General features: G+C 45.4%; 1 protein-coding gene across 9 annotated transcripts in view; it reads right to left on the minus strand.

Moving 5' to 3' along the window:
• Window positions 1-19751, minus strand: part of CHFR (checkpoint with forkhead and ring finger domains) — a 173913-nt gene that overhangs the window by 113878 nt on the left and 40284 nt on the right. For all 9 annotated transcript variants that reach the window (XM_069215257.1, XM_069215253.1, XM_069215258.1 and 6 more), the window contains exons 6-9: window positions 14509-14721; window positions 11356-11535; window positions 8364-8523; window positions 168-322 (exon numbers count right to left, since the gene is read on the minus strand). In XM_069215257.1, coding sequence (XP_069071358.1) covers window positions 168-322; window positions 8364-8523; window positions 11356-11535; window positions 14509-14721 — 708 coding nt within the window. The remainder of the gene's footprint in view (window positions 1-167; window positions 323-8363; window positions 8524-11355; window positions 11536-14508; window positions 14722-19751) is intronic.

Consider the following 19751-nt stretch of genomic DNA (forward strand, 5'->3'; position numbering starts at 1 on the left):
ACTATATAGTATTATTCAATTACAGCTGAATTTTCCAGATTCAGTATAAGTACAGTAAAATTAAAAGCACAATTACAAAGCTGGAGAGAGGCAATCCTTACTCCTTGTTTTGTACAAGAGGTTGATTTGAAAAATGGGTTTACATGTTCAAACTGCACTATACTTGCCTGGGTGTTGCAGAAGATAGGCTTCCACCAAGTTGTTCAGGATGTGGTTTTTGCAAATCCGCTCCACCGGACAGCGACAGGTTGGACAAAGAGAAGAGCGTTCCATCCACCCTGAGTAGCAGGCGGCACAGAACGTGTGCATGCATGGCTGCAAACTAACACAAAACGAAAGGTGCCATCAAGGAGAGAACTCTTCCCTTCTCCTATTTCTTATCATTCTGAACAAGACTAGACCACAGAGGTGGGGAAGAAGACTGCTTATGGGGCTCCATCTTGACTTCAGACACAACATCAGAAATTCTACTGAAGCACTTCAATTCAGATCAACCTATTTTAAATACTGCACACGCACAAATCAACACCACATCCAAGCTCTCCCAGTCCACTACAAACCTTGACTACAGAGACTAAAACTTGGCCAGGGAGAGCTCCACACGTCTGTCAGTGCCAAACCGCAGCAACCAACTACTTTGATAGCACATAGCTCTGCTGAAGCCCCTCTGTAATGGATTCATTGTTAGCCCAGAAAAAGGATTCAAAATAACTGCAAACATCCCAAATTTTCTAAGTCTAGGACACAGTTACACAAGACATTGCTCTATAGATGAAGATTAAGCCAAACCAAGACTCTAAACAGAGTTCATCAGGGTGTTGTTCACTCCGATTTTCAAAGTTATTGCCTCGGTCCAGCTAAACAGGTCTGCTGGTTCATGTTAATGCTAACCTGCAGCATTCTAGGTCAAACACGTTTTACTTCATTATATCAACAGGCAAAATATCAACCCACCACATATCTACTATAGAAGATTAACTAGCACTCCATCATCAAGGTAAGTAGATGTGGAGTTAAGTATAGTAACTCTACACTGAACTAGAAGTGTGGATTTATTTATGCTAAACTCCAACTCTATTTACCTGGATGACTAAGTTTCTAGGTCGAAAATCAACTGCATTAACACAATGACATTAATAAGCCTAACATTATGCTCTTATTGGTCTATAGTTAAAACCTAAAACCTTTTTCAGACTAAGTTAGAGTCCCAATCTAGAAGGATGCTTTAGATTCCCAGAGCTTGAAAAATATGATGATGTCTTTGTCTTGAATATAACTAGTTGTCGATTTAACATATCCTTTCAGACAATGGAAGCACAGCCATTTCTTCCTAGAAAGAACGTTAAAATGTTGCTTCAGGTAATCCACATTTTGTGCTAATATCTGGGAATTTAACCTCACCTATTAAGACTAATGTACTCAGAAGCAAACTTTTAAACTGGTACAAAGTCCTTGGGACACAGAATGAAAATGATGCAATAAATATAAGAAACTTTTGGAGCTAGGAGCAACAAGAACATATCTGCATACAATTGAGATACTATATTGGCTCACAATAATTGATGACTAAACCAACTTACAACCTGCAAATAATTAACAGAAAAGAATAATGAACTCCACTTAGGTTTTTCAAGCTGGCACTGGCTGAAGTTGACCAATATTTGAAACTTAGAACAGCAATGAACTCCTATAAACACATCCTGATGAAGTACAGTCAAGGCTGAAAACTTTCGCAAAATGTCAAGGCGAGATGTATTTGATGGCTAATCTGTCAATATAAAATAATCTTCAACAGGCACATGGTTGCTTGTGATTAAAGCAACTTTGGCTTGTGCCTGGTTAGTAAGCGTATAATACCAGTAAAACCAAGAATGATGCCTCGACTCACGATTTTTACTCATTTGCATCACAGGAGATATTATTATCTACAATCAAAACAGGAGGTGTGCTTCTGATTGCACCTTGAAGAGTTACACAAACTTGAGTGATTATGAATCGGCTACAAAACAAGAAAATTTATTCAGTGTGGCCATTCAATACAACCACGAAACACAGACAACTACACTGGCTTGATATCATAAACAACTGCAGAGTCACTTTCAAGGCTGTAAACTAAAGTGGCAATGCCATGTGGAGAACAAGACCAAGCTCTCTTGTGGCATATGCAACACAAGTGGCAGCTGCATCACTAGAATCAAAATCAGGAAGTACAATCCCAGGGACTGTCAGGGGGCTCAATTACCCCTAACTCCAGCATCTTGCTTACTTCAACTCTGATGCTATCCTTCACTTGGTCAGACTGTCTGTATATTTTGCTTTTGACAGGCATATGGTCACCAGTGTCCACATCATGGACACACTAGTTAGCTTGACCGTGGTGAAGGGAAAAGAGCTCAGCATAATGCTGTAGGACTTGCCTGCAGACAGCCTGTTGCTAGGCAGTGAGGGTGTCTGAAAAGACCACCCCATCAACTGACCCATCTCTGGGGCTGTGAAAGAGGAGGTCAGGGAGACTGGTTACTGATCCTCATCATTGACCATCAGCATGGCCACATCAGCCCTGTTATGGAAGAGTTTGAGGCGGTTCACATGGATGACCACTTGAGGGTTCCTGGGAGTGCCTAGGTCAACCAGAGACGTGACCTCAACTCTTCTTCTCAAGGATAGGGTAAGGGCCATTCTATTTGCCCTGGAGTGCCCTGGGAGCCACATGCTGAAGTACCCACACCTGCTGCCACGGTTGGTACCCCACCATGGCAGCCTTTTGGTCATGCAAGAGCTTCTGGAGCTCCTGGCTGGCCTCAAAGTTTTTGGATGCTTTCCCCAAGAACTCAGCCATCCTTGAACATAGTCCAAGGAGACAGTCCACTATGTCTTGCTTAGGTTCTTTGTGAGGCCTCTTCCAGCCTTCCTTCACTAGACAGAACAGTCCCCTTACAGGATGACCAAACAGAAGTTCAAAGAAGGAAAAACCTACTCTCTTCTGTGGCACTTCTCTGTAACTGAAAAGCACGCATGGTAACAGGATTTCCCATCTCCCTCTGAGTTTTTCTGGGAGTCCTGCAATCATGCCCTTCATGGTTTTGTTGAATCTCTCAACTAAACCATGTGTTTGTGGATGATGTCACTCCACAGTTTTTCTGCGTTACCGTGGGGTATGCAGAGATGAAGTTACTACCCCTATCTGATTCCACCTGCTTGGAGAAGCCCACTCTAGTAAAATTACTGATGAGGGCCCTAGAAACTGCAGGAGCAGTGGTAGTCCTAAGGGGTCCAATTCAGGGTACCTGGTGGAATTATCCTCTAACACCAGGATGAATCTTTTCCCTGATGCTTTTGGAGGGTCAAGGGGAGCAGCAACATCAACCCCTACCCTTTCAAAGGGAACCCCAATCACTGGAAGCTGAATTAAGGGGGCCATTGGGTGGCTATCTGTCTTGCCACTGGGTTGACAGGTGACATGAGAGTTGCAAAACTGCTTCATCTTCTGGGACATACCTGGCCAGTAGAAGTGAGGAGCTAACCTACTCCAAGTTTTGGTCTGGCAAAGATGCTAAGCTAAGGGGCTGTCATGTGCTAAGGTGAGGAGGAACTCTCTTTACAACTGAGGCACTATCACTCTCCTAGTGGCACCAGGTTTGGGGTCTCTGGCCTCAGTATACAGGAGTCCCTCCCCCCAATAGGTTCAGTGGGAGCCACGGTCATCTCCCTTTTCCTGGTCAGCAGCTTACTGTCTCAGGCTTTCCATAGTGGGGCAGGTCCTCAACCCCTGGCACAGCACTTCCCTAGAGGCCCCCCTGGGCCCAGGAGCTCTGCAGTGTAAAGCCCAAGTTCCTGGGGCCCATTTCCTTTAAGGGCTGACAGGTCTTCTCCCTTTGGAGAGGGGAAATGAGCTTGTGGCTGATCAGAAGCTGGCTTACCAGACTTCTTGCCTGTTCTCTTGAAGGGCTGGGTCATTATTCCAGACTCCAGCGCCTCTTTTTCACCAGGGGATTTGCATTGTGCTCTAGTTTTCTCACACACACATTCAGGTATACCCAGCATAGCTGCATGCGTCTGTCTTTCGACCTCAGCCCATGCTGAAGACTCCAGGTCATTTCCTAGTAGACAGGATACAGTAACTGCGGAGCATACCACCAACTTCCTTAGGACAGTAATCCCTCCACATTCTAAGGACACCATTGCCATGGGATGGACCTTAGCTTGGTTGTCAGCACTGGTCACTGTGGAGGGTTCAAAAGGTTCGAGCTGGGGGCACCTCATTGGGGTCCTTGCGGCCAAGAAATGGCACTCTGTCCCTTAGGAAAGAGCCCTCAGAAGCAATCTTTCACAAGAATCTGAAATCTTGGCTTTTTGGATGCAGGTAATGTCATCACAAGGCGGTCCGGGGTTCCTTAATAGAACTGTTTCTTCTAGCGTAGCAGCACCTCTTGATGAGGTAGCCATGCGCTTTACCAATCTCTTTATTTTTATTATTGTTATTATTATTACTATTACTATTACTAACATTCTGTCCCCTTAGCTAGCTTCTAGAGTTGAGCATCTTCACTGTCTCCATTTCCTGGGGTACTATCTGAAGTGCTCTCAGTGGTATTACCGTCAGTGGAGCTGTCGAGGGATTCGTCACCCTCTTCCCCCTGCTCTTCCTTCTCATGAGGGGCTTCTTACCTTGCCATGGTTCTATCATTTTCTGCAAGCAGCTGCTGCAGATGGCCTTTTGTGGGTTTAGACCCCATGGCAAGTTTCCATGTTTGGCAGACGTCCTTAAGTTGGGCCAACTTAAGGTTTTGGTAGGGGCCCAGGTTAAGCTCCAGGGATGAACATGCTGCCTCAGTCATGGTTTTTAACCCCTAACTGCTCGCCGGCACTACCACAAAAGAGAGCATTGAGGTGTAATTTGTGCCTTTGTAATTTCTCCGGGGGTTTGCTTGGACTCTACACAGTGTACCTCTTTTTGGTCCACTATATAAAGAGCCAGCGTCCCAAACTATGTAGCTCTGAAAAGCACTATTGTAGGACTTTGGCTCTGTATGTGCTATTTCAAAGTAAGGAATAGCATGCACAGAGTCCAAGGGTTCCCCTTAGAGGTAAAATAGTGGTAAAAATAGATAATACTAATGCTCTATTTTGTGGTAGTGTGGTCGAGCAGTAGGCTTATCCAAGGAGTAGTGTTAAGCATTTGTTGTACATACACATAGACAATAAATGAGGTACACACACTCAGAGACAAATCCAGCCAATAGGTTTTGTATAGAAAAATATCTTTTCTTAGTTTATTTTAAGAACCACAGGTTCAAATTTAACATGTAATATCTTGTTTGAAAGGTATTGCAGGTAAGTACATTAGGAACTTTGAATCATTTCAATTGCATGTATACTTTTCAAGTTATTGACAAATAGCTATTTCAAAAGTGGACACAGTGCAATTTTCACAGTTCCTGGGGGAGGTAAGTTTTTGTTAGTTTTACCAGGTAAGTAAGACACTTACAGGGTTCAGTTCTTGGTCCAAGGTAGCCCACCGTTGGGGGTTCAGAGCAACCCCAAAGTCACCACACCAGCAGCTCAGGGCCGGTCAGGTGCAGAGTTCAAAGTGGTGCCCAAAACGTATAGGCTAGAATGGAGAGAAGGGGGTGCCCCGGTTCCGGTCTGCTTGCAGGTAAGTACCCGCGTCTTCGGAGGGCAGACCAGGGGGGTTTTGTAGGGCACCGGGGGGGACACAAGCCCACACAGAAATTTCACCCTCAGCAGCGCGGGGGCGGCCGGGTGCAGTGTAGAAACAAGCGTCGGGTTTTCAATGTTAGTCTATGAGAGATCAACGGATCTCTTCAGCGCTGCAGGCAGGCAAGGGGGGGCTTCCTCGGGGAAACCTCCACTTGGGCAAGGGAGAGGGACTCCTGGGGGTCACTTCTCCAGTGAAAGTCCGGTCCTTCAGGTCCTGGGGGCTGCGGGTGCAGGGTCTTTTCCAGGCGTCGGGACTTAGGTTTCAGAGAGTCGCGGTCAGGGGAAGCCTCGGGATTCCCTCTGCAGGCGGCGCTGTGGGGGCTCAGGGGGGACAGGTTTTGGTACTCACAGTCGTAGAGTAGTCCGGGGGTCCTCCCTGAGGTGTTGGTTCTCCACCAGCCGAGTCGGGGTCGCCGGGTGCAGTGTTGCAAGTCTCACGCTTCTTGCGGGGAGTTGCAGGGTTCTTTAAAGCTGCTTCTTGAAACAAAGTTGCAGTCTTTTTGGAGCAGGTCCGCTGTCCTCGGGAGTTTCTTGTCGTCGTCGAAGCAGGGCAGTCCTCAGAGGATTCAGAGGTCGCTGGTCCCTTTGGAAGGCGTCGCTGGAGCAGAGTTCTTTGGAAGGCAGGAGACAGGCCGGAGAGTTTCTGGAGCCAAGGCAGTTGTTGTCTTCTGGTCTTCCTCTGCAGGGGTTTTCAGCTGGGCAGTCCTTCTTCTTGTTGTTGCAGGAATCTAATTTTCTAGGGTTCAGGGTAGCCCTTAAATACTAAATTTAAGGGCGTGTTTAGGTCTGGGGGGTTAGTAGCCAATGGCTACTAGCCCTGAGGGTGGGTACACCCTCTTTGTGCCTCCTCCCAAGGGGAGGGGGTCACAATCCTAACCCTATTGGGGGAATCCTCCATCTGCAAGATGGAGGATTTCTAAAAGTTAGAGTCACCTCAGCTCAGGACACCTTAGGGGCTGTCCTGACTGGTCAGTGACTCCTCCTTGTTGCTTTCTTTGTTCCCTCCAGCCTTGCCGCCAAAAGTGGGGGCCGTGGCCGGAGGGGGCGGGCAACTCCACTAAGCTGGAGTGCCCTGCTGGGCTGTGACAAAGGGGTGAGCCTTTGAGGCTCACCGCCAGGTGTTACAGCTCCTGCCTGGGGGAGGTGTTAGCATCTCCACCCAGTGCAGGCTTTGTTACTGGCCTCAGAGTGACAAAGGCACTCTCCCCATGGGGCCAGCAACATGTCTCTAGTGTGGCAGGCTGCTGGAACTAGTCAGCCTACACAGACAGTCGGTTAAGTTTCAGGGGGCACCTCTAAGGTGCCCTCTGTGGTGTATTTTACAATAAACTGTACACTGGCATTAGTGTGCATTTATTGTGCTGAGAAGTTTGATACCAAACTTCCCAGTTTTCAGTGTAGCCATTATGGTGCTGTGGAGTTCGTGTTTGACAAACTCCCAGACCATATACTCTTATGGCTACCCTGCACTTACAATGTCTAAGGTTTTGTTTAGACACTGTAGGGGTACCATGCTCATGCACTGGTACCCTCACCTATGGTATAGTGCACCCTGCCTTAGGGCTGTAAGGCCTGCTAGAGGGGTGACTGACCTATACTTGCATAGGCAGTGAGAGGCTGGCATGGCACCCTGAGGGGAGTGCCATGTCGACTTACTCGTTTTGTTCTCACTAGCACACACAAGCTGGCAAGCAGTGTGTCTGTGCTGAGTGAGAGGTCTCCAGGGTGGCATAAGACATGCTGCAGCCCTTAGAGACCTTCCTTGGCATCAGGGCCCTTGGTACTAGAAGTACCAGTTACAAGGGACTTATCTGGATGCCAGGGTCTGCCAATTGTGGATACAAAAGTACAGGTTAGGGAAAGAACACTGGTGCTGGGGCCTGGTTAGCAGGCCTCAGCACACTTTCAATTGTAAACATAGCATCAGCAAAGGCAAAAAGTCAGGGGGCAACCATGCCAAGGAGGCATTTCCTTACAACTATCACTTTCCAAAGGACTTGGAAGGCATCTCTTCAAACATCACCTTAATTACCTCGAGCAACTATACTATCCCGCCTGATGTTTGATGATTACTGATGAGCACACCTCCTTCTCTGGTTCCTTCCTGTTCAGCATTCTATTTAGTTGTGCTTACGTTTGGACTACAATTGTCTCTAGTTAATGTTTTTACTAGTGATGTACATTCATCTATATACTGTATTCAGGATGGTCTGATTATTTGGGATTATAAATATATAACCAGTAACACAGTTCCTAATGAATTTCATATGCTTGTTTGTGTCCTGTTTCAGGTTAGAGTGTGTATTCTAAGAATTTTACAAGGCGTGAGTTGCATTATCTTGCATTCCGACATGAACTGATATGTTACATCACTGAATAAATTATTATTTCACTTTTTAGAATATGTAATAAACGGTTGAAGATTTATTTTTAAAGACGTCATGTATTTCAATGCACATCTGAGAAAGCGTTTGTGTCGGAGGCTGTGCAAAGGTGAAGACCATGCTTCACTCAAGACTACCTCCCCCTACCACTACCTCTAAACTTCCCTTGTCAATGGAACAAACTCCACAACACTTGGGTTTCAATACTATTCCTATTGCACCCTTCTGCACCGAGCACCAGTCTCTCCGCGCAGTTACCTGACACAGTCGTGCAGCAGCTCCTGGCAGATAATACAGGTCAGAGTCTCCTCCATTTTGTCAGGTTTCAGATCTGCAGTATTGGCAACTTCTGGGATGGGTCTGCAGCTCTTGTTTCCATGAGATGGAATCGTCTGATCACAGGATCTGGAACTATCATCTGAGCAGGAGGCCAGACAAGACTTTGGGTTAAGATAATTGGACAAAATGATGCAAACAACACAAAAAGACAGACTAAAAGTCAAAAAAAGCTTCCTAAGTGTTATATTTCTGGTCCACTATCCTTCTTGGCAAATACAAACCATGACACCCATCATTAATAATGCACAGTCTACCCCATCAGATAAGGCCCTAGTAAAGAGAAGACCATAATGTATAAGGTTTTCTGTATACGATTTTCCTTTCCTGCATCTGTAAATGCACAGGATGGATTATAACACTAGCATTGTCACTTAACAATGCTGTGTGATCTAACTCACTTGTGTCCTAATGCTTTAGTTTCAATGTCTGCTAAAAACTGGGAATGTCCGAAAAAAAGGCACAATTGCATTTAAGAAGCCTTACATACACGCCTGGACATGTAATAATTATAAAACAACTGGATGCATGCTGGACATTTGTGGCACTGTGTGGGAAGGGAAGGCTGCAGTCTGCATCTGCCAAAGATGCAACTCTAAGAATGATGTCTTCTGCAATTGTCTGCCACAGGTCAAGAGTTAAATGCACTTTTCAGATTGCCAATCATTGAGCAGTGTCTAGATTTGCAGGTATACCTGGCTGTTCACAACAATCTTCAGTTAATCTTTTAGATATCACATCCTCAGACACATGGGGCTGCAGAGAATACCAGCCAGGAGAGAACAGATGAGGCTCTGCCTTCTGCTCCACACTCCCTGTTACACAGTGGGGACTTCTCTAACCTCCAAAGTGATCATCCTATCTCTACAGCCGGTGGGTCTTCTTCACTGAACACCTAGACCAGGCACTGCCGCAAAGGGCCATCGATCCTCTCTCTCCTATAAGAGTTTTTATAGTGCGCTAATCACCTGTGAGGGAATCAAGATGCTCTATAGTAGGTGTGCAGGACCAGGCCATGAGACTTACTTGAAAAGCCAGGTCTTCAGTTTTTTGTAAAATTCAAGAAGAGAGAAGGTGGCAGGCTCAGGCTCTCAAAGAGACATGTCACTATTCCATCAACTAGGGCTGTGCAAAATTTAAGTTAGGCCTCTTTGGCTGGTGACGTGGTTCATTGAGTTCGCAAACCCATACTTGTCCATTGGCTGAACTGGCCTTGAAATGAAACTTCATTGGTGAACTTTTAGCCAATATATGATTTCAAAGCTGACAAGCTAACTGGTGATATCTTAAAACTTGGCAAAGTCTTGCAGGTGGGGTGCTACCCTGCGCTGGGCAGGTTAGGTGGCTCTGGCCACTCACTGGCATGCCAACCTTTGGGGACCTGGCCTCTCATATGAAAGCCTCTCACTAGGGATTACTGGAACGGTTGTGGCCTCAAATGTCAAATAAGCCCTCATCAGGTCTTCAAGGAAAGTCTGGCAACTTGGGCGCACCATGCATTCCCAGTATGTGTGGCCAGAAGTCTGGTCTCACAACAACCAGATGGCCAGGCTTGAAGGACTGCCATCTGGTTGCACCATGTCATATGAAACAGATTCCACTCTCCCCGGCTTGAAGGACTGCCACTTGGTTTCACTGTGTTTTATGAAATAGACTGAGCTCAATCCTTGGATGGCCAGGCCTGGGGTGGAGGGATTTTGTGGGCCAGAATCTTGGAGGCAGATCTGGATCTCAGGCATAGGGATGTGGTAGCCATGTGGAGCTCTGACCCAGAGCTCAAATGCACCTTTTCATCCGGTGAAGCAGAGTAGCTCTCCTGGTGGTTGTGGGACCCCCATCCTGTGCCCTTGAGAGGGCTAGAGAAGAGAGTCCAGAAAGGGGGGGGGGGGCTTTTATCCGCGCATCAATCAGAGTTCTGACCTGGGTTCCAGTCAAAACTCCTTAATTCAGCCAAACAAGGGAGTCCGCCATGGGCCGGCTCAACCTTGTTCTGGGCTCCAAGTGACCCAGTCAGCCGGAGAACGCAGGCCAGGGACTTCCATCGCAGGCCAGTTAGAGCTCTGACCCGGGGCCTAGTCATTACTCCTTAACTAAACCATGCACGGAGACACTGGAAGCCAGCTAAGGGAGCCCAGGGCAGTAGGTCTTGCAATCTGGGGCTGATGGATTGCCAACCACGGTCTCACCAGAGCTTTTCAGAATTGCTTATCCTGGTGAAGCATGGGAGCCCTCCCTGGGCACGCAGTGCTAAAGTGGCCCAGCCCACAGTCCACCAGAGCATGTATGGGGCTGCCAGGACCCTTGCAATGGGAACATCACCCAGACTAACAGCAAGTAACCCACATCCTTGCCATACTAATAGATAGGAAGTTCACTTTCCATTCTTGTGTACCGAGTTACAGAAGGGGGCATTCAAGCACATGTGCTGACCTCCTGGAGCCCTGACTGGGCTTGAAGGTTCAAATGAATTGTCATTAGGACTTCCAGTGCCGCTCCTAATTCTGACTACTGAGTCACACCTGGATGTAACATTTTATTTTTTTATTTTAAGTATAAAACATCACCAGGGATGTTGGAATGGAACATTTTGCTCCACCCAAATGGGCGTCTTAGATGTCTCACAGCCATAATTTCACACACCGCTAATTATAGTTTTTCACACCCCTATCATCAACCCTGTGGGCTGGTAAACTCTGCACATCACAGGCCACTGAGCCATTTCCTCACAAACACAGACCACCATCTCTCTCAAAAATGACCCCTCTCTAAACTGTCCCCGTTCCCAAGAAAATAAATATTTTAGGCTACCCAATTAGTCTCTACATTTCTCTGCATAGTGGCCAGTCTAGCAACAATAGCAGGTTTTGGAGCACAGACTGCAAACTTAAAGACAAAAACCTCTGTTTTGCCAAACCTCCTCTTATCTTCTTTCTTGCAGGCTCCAGTCCTTTTTCATCCACTTCTGAGGCAACCGAAGAACAGAGTTTCACTCCATCCTGTTCACGTCTACTCAAAGTATTTCCATAGGTGGCCGTGTCTGCATGCAAATGGCCAGATTTACCAGCTAGTGAAAGATCTGCTGGGCGTTTTGGTCCTGGGGAAAAGGAGAAGTGACAGTAAAGCTGCATGCAACAAGGAGAGCACATGGCAACCAAGCATGTCCATTGCTGATCATATTAAATTTCAAAGCAGGGACAGCAGCATCCTGCAAGAAAGACAACAGTCACAGTGAAAATGTATATCACAAACCTTGTCCTCCTCTCGCACATGACTGTTTGCTCTGCAAAGCTGTGATATGTGCAGCAAGGGTTCATGGTCGAGGACTCCACTGGAAAGCAAATCTTTTCTTAAGCACGGTTCTTACCGCCATCCTTGTTAAACTGACAACCCTTTAAAATGAGCTATTTCACGTTACACATCTCGAATAACAGATACATGAGGGCTCCTTTTCACCAGAACAACAACAAGTTGGCCTTTGATTAGGACAGTACATCCGGTCATGAAGATTAGATGAGCTCAACAAAGGTAGACAGCCATCTCTAGTAATATCGTTGGAAAGATCACCTTGTCAAATTATGCTGTGAGTTGACAAAGTTGGAATATTTTCAAAAAAAAAAATCTTCAATTCATTTTACAAGATCATTTAAGCTGGTCACACTTTTATACACAAAGAACTGCATTCTTCTTCCTAAGCTTCGCTTTAATAGGTTTCTACATGGTTTCCTGTTTTTTTTTTCCAATTCAAATTGATTAAAAAGCTTTTACCTTTTTTGCAAACACTTTGTTTGCTGTATGAAGTAGCAACTATTTGGTCATGCAGACCAGTGTGTAAAATTGGACACAAAAAACTATTCAGTGTAAATTGCATTTGACACCTCCCTACATATCAAATGGTTTTACATTTCCAAATTTGCGATTTCCTAATACGAAATCGCAAGTTAGGAAATGCAAAACCAAGGCTGCCCATGGGCCTACGGCCCCCTCTGATGCAGCCCCTAAAAAGTGGTGCACATGTAAAGCGCGCAAATGACGTGGACATGATTTTTCAGAGGTAGCCATCTTTGTGATGGCATACCTTAGAATCCTCGGACAGGGTTATTATGCCCACTTCCCACTGGAAGTGGACATATAGGGAGGGGGTAGTGGCCCCAAGGGTCAGTAGCCTTTTGGCCACTGCCTTACACACCCACAACGCCCCTAAATTCAGTATTTAGGGGAGCCCCTGGCTCCAGAGAAGCAGATCCTGATGACCTAAGACCAAGGACACAGAAGAGCTGCAAAAGCAAAACAGGAGAAAAGAACAAGCTGACCTGGTACCAACCTTGCCAGCCTGTCTGCATACCTAGTAAAATCTGCACCAAAGTCAACTCGTCCTGCAGCTGTGACGCCAGAAACCCAGGAAGACCCCCTGCCTTCAATAAAGATTCAAGGCCTCCCATGAACAGCGGACCTGTTCTCCAGCAAACTCCAAAAGAAGGGACTCTGAAGCCTCTGCAACCACTAAAACCTGACACCTAAGGACACCTCTGCTCCTGTTGCAACTGAGCTGTGGAGAAGAGGACCAAAGGTGCCTACCTGTGCCTGAGCATCGTGAGACTATAGCCCCGCTGTTGGTTCAGCCCGACTGGCCCCCTGGCTACAGTTTACAGCTTCTTTCCACAGTGATCGATCACCATGGGAGCGCATTGAGCATATGACACTGTCTTGCACTCTGCACCCAGCCGCCCCAGTGCCGCTGAGGGTGTACTGTGGGTGATGCCTTGGACCTTGGCCACTACTCACCGTAACTCCTGGAGATTGGTCTTGTAATCCGCTGTTTGCAGAACTTGTTTATCCTCCCATAGCATAACATTGCAGAACTCCGAAATTGCAGTGTGTCCACTTTTTAAAGTGAAAAGGATTCCGATTTAAAAACTTACTTACCTGAACTATTTTTCTCTGATGCCTAAACATATATAAAAGATACTTTCTTGACTCGCATGCCTCATTTATTGACTATTGTGTGTATTTGTAGATGTCTTGCACTCCTCTGTGTTAAGCCTAAGGTTGCTCAACCACACTACCTCTAAATAGAGCACTTTGGGATTGCATAGCAAGCCCTGTCCCCTCACTGGGGAACCCCTGGACCCTATACACGGTATTCACATACTACTTAAAGGGCCAGCTTCCTACACTCTAATAACATATCGATGCATACTTGGTGGGCATGAGTTACTTACAATCATGCAGCCCATAACTTACTTTCATCCCTACTAGATTAGACAATAGAATCATATTACATATGGAACAACTTAGATATGTATTTACATATGCCTACTCCCCCATAACCCACCATTAACTATGTCTATTAACATAAATCTGTAATCTACGCCTTTTGTGCTGCCATAATCCGACTTTGTAATCTATTGTTCTTTCTCAGTGCTATTGCCTAGCTTTCGCAGTAAAGTATTTCACTTTTTGTTCTTCCATACAGTGACTTTGGCAGAGCACCAACACTCTCATAACCACTCCACAAACCTACACCATTTTTAGGGAAGCTATGTATCCCATCTATACTGTAACTATTTCTTCCTTAATCTAACCTTCTAGAGATAATTTGTAATTACATTTTTCAATTTTAGGTATCTGCTGTATTTCTGTCTTGATTCAAACTCAGAAAACACAACAACTTAACCAATATTTAAAAAAAGCATGTTCGTCTTGCCAGTGTAAAATTTCACTCAGACTTTGAGTAGAAATGAATTGTGACAATGATTTAATCGGTGTTTCTGAGTTTAAATCGGACATCCTTGACTTGAAAAGTGTCCATTTCATGGCTCACTGAATTACACAACTGAAACGGACATCTGTGTTGACCTGCAAGTCATGAGCCGGAATCCTAGCAAGACTGGCTCTACTTTTCATCTTTCTGATGTTGATAAACTGAATACCAAGCAATTGGGCCATAGTAATATCTATATGCAACACCAAGAAAAAAAAAAAAGAAGTGCTGTATGATCTGAAGTGCTATACCAAACACAAATCATTATTATTACAAGAGTTTGCAGAATCATGACACAAAATATACCTGGTACTGCAGAGGATGGCTGCCCAGCAGATATGAGCTCGCCTACTGATGTATGAGGAGGGTCAAAGAGGTTAAATGAAGAGGTTGAGGGCTGTGGCTCCTCAAAGGGAAGCTGAGGGAGTGGCAGAGAAGACAGAGCTTGGCCCTCGTTACAGACTGCATCTTGACTTGATGTATCTTTGGTCAAAAGGCTTATGCTTTCTTCTGTGTCATCTACAAAACAAAACCATCACTGCAGACAATATTTACGCATTAAGGCCACTTTACATTAGAACTAGTATTTCAGAAATACTCTCAAACTCATGGGCATAAATATAGATGAGCTGGACTTGGTTGCAGAGGGGGGATGTATGGAAAATGGAGAAATTACACTGTGCAACAGGTACAGCATAAGATATGCAGTCTGACCACCCCATTCAAATCATGCATTGACAAGTGTGCAATGACAATTAACAAATGATGCTTTCCGTAGATGTGGCAAAAGCATAATACCTGGTAGAATGTGGCTAGCTCTCAGGACACTAGAAAGCACCAGCATAAGGCCACATTTCATCACCAAGATGAAGTGTCTGCATAACTCCCCATTAGTCCAAGTCAACTATCAGAAGCATTCAGAGTTAAGAAGGGAAGTAGACAAGGCTACCCAATCTCCTCTCTCCTTTGCATCTTGATGCTAGAACCATTTGAAGTTGCTATGCGGCAAAATCAAAGTATTAGAGGCACTGACACCATAGCTACGCATCAAAAAATTACATTACATAAGAATTACATCTTGTCTTTGTTTAAACCTGGAGGCTCGATGCCCGTTCTTTTGAAGATCTCTCATGTCTCACTCGTCTCAGGATACTAAATCAACTCGGATAAGTATGGGTTTCTCACCATGTTCATCGGAGTGACACCAGCAATATTGCTGGTTTACTGTTCAGAAGGGATTCCTGGATATCCTGCTTAACAACGGGCTTCAGAACACGGAAAAACAAAATCTCTGTCACTGCTACTCAGGATGACAGCATACTTTACTCGCTGGTCCAAACTGAACCTTTTGTTGTGGCAAACATAGTTAAATTGGCCATGACCCCATACTTAATTGCCTTTGGGATGCTATCACGGACAGTTGCATCACCCCAGCTAAAAAAGTCAAATAGTTTGTCTGACACACTTTAAAAGTTAAGGTGCACATTGCACAACCTCAAGGAGACACTACTTCAGGTGGGCCTCAACTTTCTACCTTTGATCTTTACTACAAGACACATCTATTGCCATTCAGATCTTTCCTCTCGGTACAGGAGGCCTGCAAACCTGTCTGGCTCAAGTCAGAAGAACAGATGATGAATGTGGGAAGCAGGGTGCATCCTTAATGCTTATGGATTTCAAAATTAGTAATGTTCTACAAAATTGATGCTGCATGCATTGTTCACTGCAAAAAAGCCCCAGTAAACATGAATTAATTCACTGTAATGACCCTCATCTCTGGACAACACAGGTCTTCAAAATGGAAGGAGCAGCTTCAATTTGAAAGTATATGCAGATCACAGGTGACAACTTTTGCAGGATCTGATAATGGGAGGCGAACGAAAATCCTTTGAGATATTAAAGTGTTAACATGGTCTACCGACTTTGCAACGTTGGAGGTATCGCCACCTGGTGTACTGAGTGAAAGGGATGCTGGGCATGTATCGCGGACTTTGTGTAGTGTTCAAAACCTGGTCACAATACAAAGGGGGTTTTTCAGGCCTGTATAGTTGTGCTCTACATGAACTGTCCAACAAGCCAAATGAAAGCAGCAACGCCTAGATATAGAAAACATTGAAGTAGAATGGACTGAAGTTCTGCTCCAGTGTGACATTAGCCTTTGAGTGATTCACTCTGGGGACACATTTAAAAGAAATGCTGACTAAATGCTACATGAATGGAGGAAAGACAGTCTGATGCTTACTAAATGACTCTGTTCCTTTAAGACTCTGTTACTTTACTTACTTAATAGTATTTTTACAGTTCAACATGCCTAGAAGGGTACTTTTCTTGTGGAAAGAGACACTGTCCTGTCCTCGCCATCCATATTGATCACGTATTTGCAAAACCTGATAGAATTGCTCCTTAGTTCAGCAATCCCCCTCAAGTCTTAAAGGGATACTCGGCATTGCCCTCTTGATGATATTGCTTCTATTATGTATTATCCATTCGAAACATCATTAATAAGTCATGAGATTAATGCCTAAGCCAGTAGAGAGACATCTACTACTGGATGCCCAACCTATATGCAATTGTGTTTATAGGGCCCTAGGGTTCCTACCATTAAATGTTCAAGACTTGCCACCTACTGCTGAAAAAGTGAAACCTTTCCCTAATACCCGGGTCCCTCAATTTCTCATGTGTAATAGTGGGTCAATGTGGTTGTTCAGTGACCAAAAATCTGCATATGACGTCACTTCCTGTTATGCTCCACTTTTCCAATGTCATTGTAGAAAAAGCCTTCTGATGAACATTAATTGGAAGAGAGTCACATGCTGCATTTCCGGGTTGCACAATTGTTAACAACCGTTTTTCTAGAAACAGTAGAAAAATACTTTGAAGTTTTCCTTGATTGTTGATTTTATTGGTGTGTAGGTTATCCCTACTTTCTTTTTTTTAAACATATTGTGAAAACGTTAACTGTTAATTATTGATGTATATTAGTTTCCTTGCTCAATAAAATGATTTGCAAAACAAAGAAATACAATTCTGGCATTACCAGAGATCCGGTGCCTGATACTGTGAGTCCTCCAAGATATCCAACATCACGGGTGACAACATTCCTGACATCTACCCAGTGTTGCAGTGGGAGGCACTAACTGCATGTAACCAGAACATGGAGGCACCATTTTAACTTGGTCTAGCGCCTCTGACCTTTGACTGCAATCAGAAAGAATAGGAATGACTGTGGCCAATCTCTGTATTGCTAACTATTCGGTGATGACAGCCATTTTGAAAAGCAAAAAGTGCAGGGGAGTGGACACTTCGTTACCAACGTAGCAAAATGAGCACAAAGGCAATACGCCAAAGGACACACAAGAGTTGCTTCCAACTGGAATTGCAGGCCACATGACGTATGTCTAGAGTACCCAAAAATGAGGCGCTCCAAGGGTGACACAAAACCCAAGGGGAGGCGCTTGAAATTGATAAACTGAAAGGCCATAGTGCAAAATAGGCAGACCAGATCAGACTGTTCGCGAGGAAAAGCATCAGGCCAAAAAACTATGGAGACTGAAAGCTGGTACCAAGGACTCAAGAAGAAAGTGGGGAGCATTTTAAGTGGTAGCCCAACACCTTCCAGTGGAGAATCACAATGATTTAACGCCATTCAAGAATGTGCAATGACCGCCATGTTATATTTAGGGAGGGAGATAAAAAATCTAGAACACGCACTGATGAAACAAATAGGCCTTGTCTCCCAAACCACCCCCCACAAAAACAGGGGAGTGGGCTGAGGGAACACAGAGGAAGGGAAGGCATACAAGAATAACCAGATGGGGAGAGAAGACAGGAGAGAGGGGCCAGGGAGAGCACACTGGCAACGAAAGGTGGGCGGCAGAGGCTAGTGGGAGCACACTGAGAACCAAGGCTGAGTGGGAGCACACAAGCAATGTAAGGTGGGTGGGAGGGGCTGGGGGGCACATGGAGAAATTAGTAAAAGAAAACACACAACGATCTGGAAACATCTGTGGACAAAGTGAACAGGAGGGGCTGGGGGAGCACACAAGCAATGTAGAGTGTGCGGGGGAGCACACAGGAAAAGGGGAGTGGATGAGAGGTGCTCCGGAAAACAAGGACAACGCAAGGGTGGATGGGAGGGACTGGTGGAGTGCACAGATAACAGAGGGTGGGTGGCAGGGACTGGGAGAGCACACAGACATGGAGGGTAAGTAAGATGGGCTGGGGGGGCATAGAGGGTGGGTGGGAGAGTTTAGGGCAAGCACAAGGACAACAGAGGTGGGTGGAAAAAGCTGGGAAAAGTGAAAGGACACCGATGACAGAGGGTAGGCAGGAAGGCCACTGGCAAACATACGGAAAAGCACATGGACTACAGAACGTGGGCAGGAGGAGCTAGGGGAAGCAGGGGGTAAAAGTACACAAGAGTGACAGCTGACAAACTCACACTTATATAGTGCTTAGAAAAAGAAAAAAGTAGCACAGAAAAAATGAGCAGTTATAGACACAGAAATTCTCCCTTGTTTCAGAGAAGGGACAAACACAACCAGAGGAAGGAATTCCTACTGAAGCGGACAATGTAGAAGCATACAAACGAGACTGACAATGAAGCCAAGCAAAAAAAAAGTAATGGGTGGGGTCTAATCCAGCTGTAAAGCAATAAAATATCTCACAACAGACAGCTCATATCCCGCTTGAGGCGAGAGCTGCTATTAGAAAATATACTATCATCTGGTCCATGGGTGGCAACAAAAATTACATTGTACCTTTGTAAGTAGGCGTAATTCCAGCACTGAACTTCATAAAGGGGAAGCGCTTTTCTGGAGCGCTAATTGCTACATACTTGGGCAATTGCCAATTAAAGCACAAGGGCAGGAGCATCATCTGGAGAGGCAACCCTGCATGGCTGGAAATGTGAAACAAAGCTAATGTCCAGGCATGACCAGAGCAGTGAACACGAGAAAGGGAATCACAGTCTGGGAGGTGGGGAGAACTCAGACTGCAAATCTACTGCAGTGACGGGACCAAACCGGAAGAGGCATGCACAGTTGGCCTACTGTTGCTGAGGCGTGCCACAAATGAAAGATGGGAAGGCATAACCATCTTTTTCCTTAGAATAATGTGAAGGGTCTTCACGCACCAGCTAAAAGGCAGGGGGTCTCATTACAAGTGCCCTCCAAATAATTCAGGTAATTTTCTAGCACTGGAGTAACAAGAATCTCTTTGTGAGGCGCTCCAGCCTGAACCCTGCTCCCATCCTAAATATAGTCTGTTAGAGCACTTTTGGGTTGAGAGAACGGAGCATCCATGAAAGGGATTTGACATTTAAGGTGTGAAAAATGCGGGTCCTTTGCAATGTTATAAAGCATGGAGCAGGATTAGCTGAGACCCCTCAAGCCACCCACATACTTCACCTCTGGGGGACCACGGAGGTGCCACGAGCTGGAGTGGCGGCACATGGCAGAGCAAAGTCGTTCATAAATCCACAAAATATCAAACACTACTGCGAAGTAGAGAGGGTACTAACTGGTCTGAACTGAAGAGCCCCAATTCTG

Source organism: Pleurodeles waltl, chromosome 11 (genome assembly GCF_031143425.1).
Source record: "Pleurodeles waltl isolate 20211129_DDA chromosome 11, aPleWal1.hap1.20221129, whole genome shotgun sequence".
Lineage (NCBI taxonomy): Eukaryota > Metazoa > Chordata > Amphibia > Caudata > Salamandridae > Pleurodeles > Pleurodeles waltl.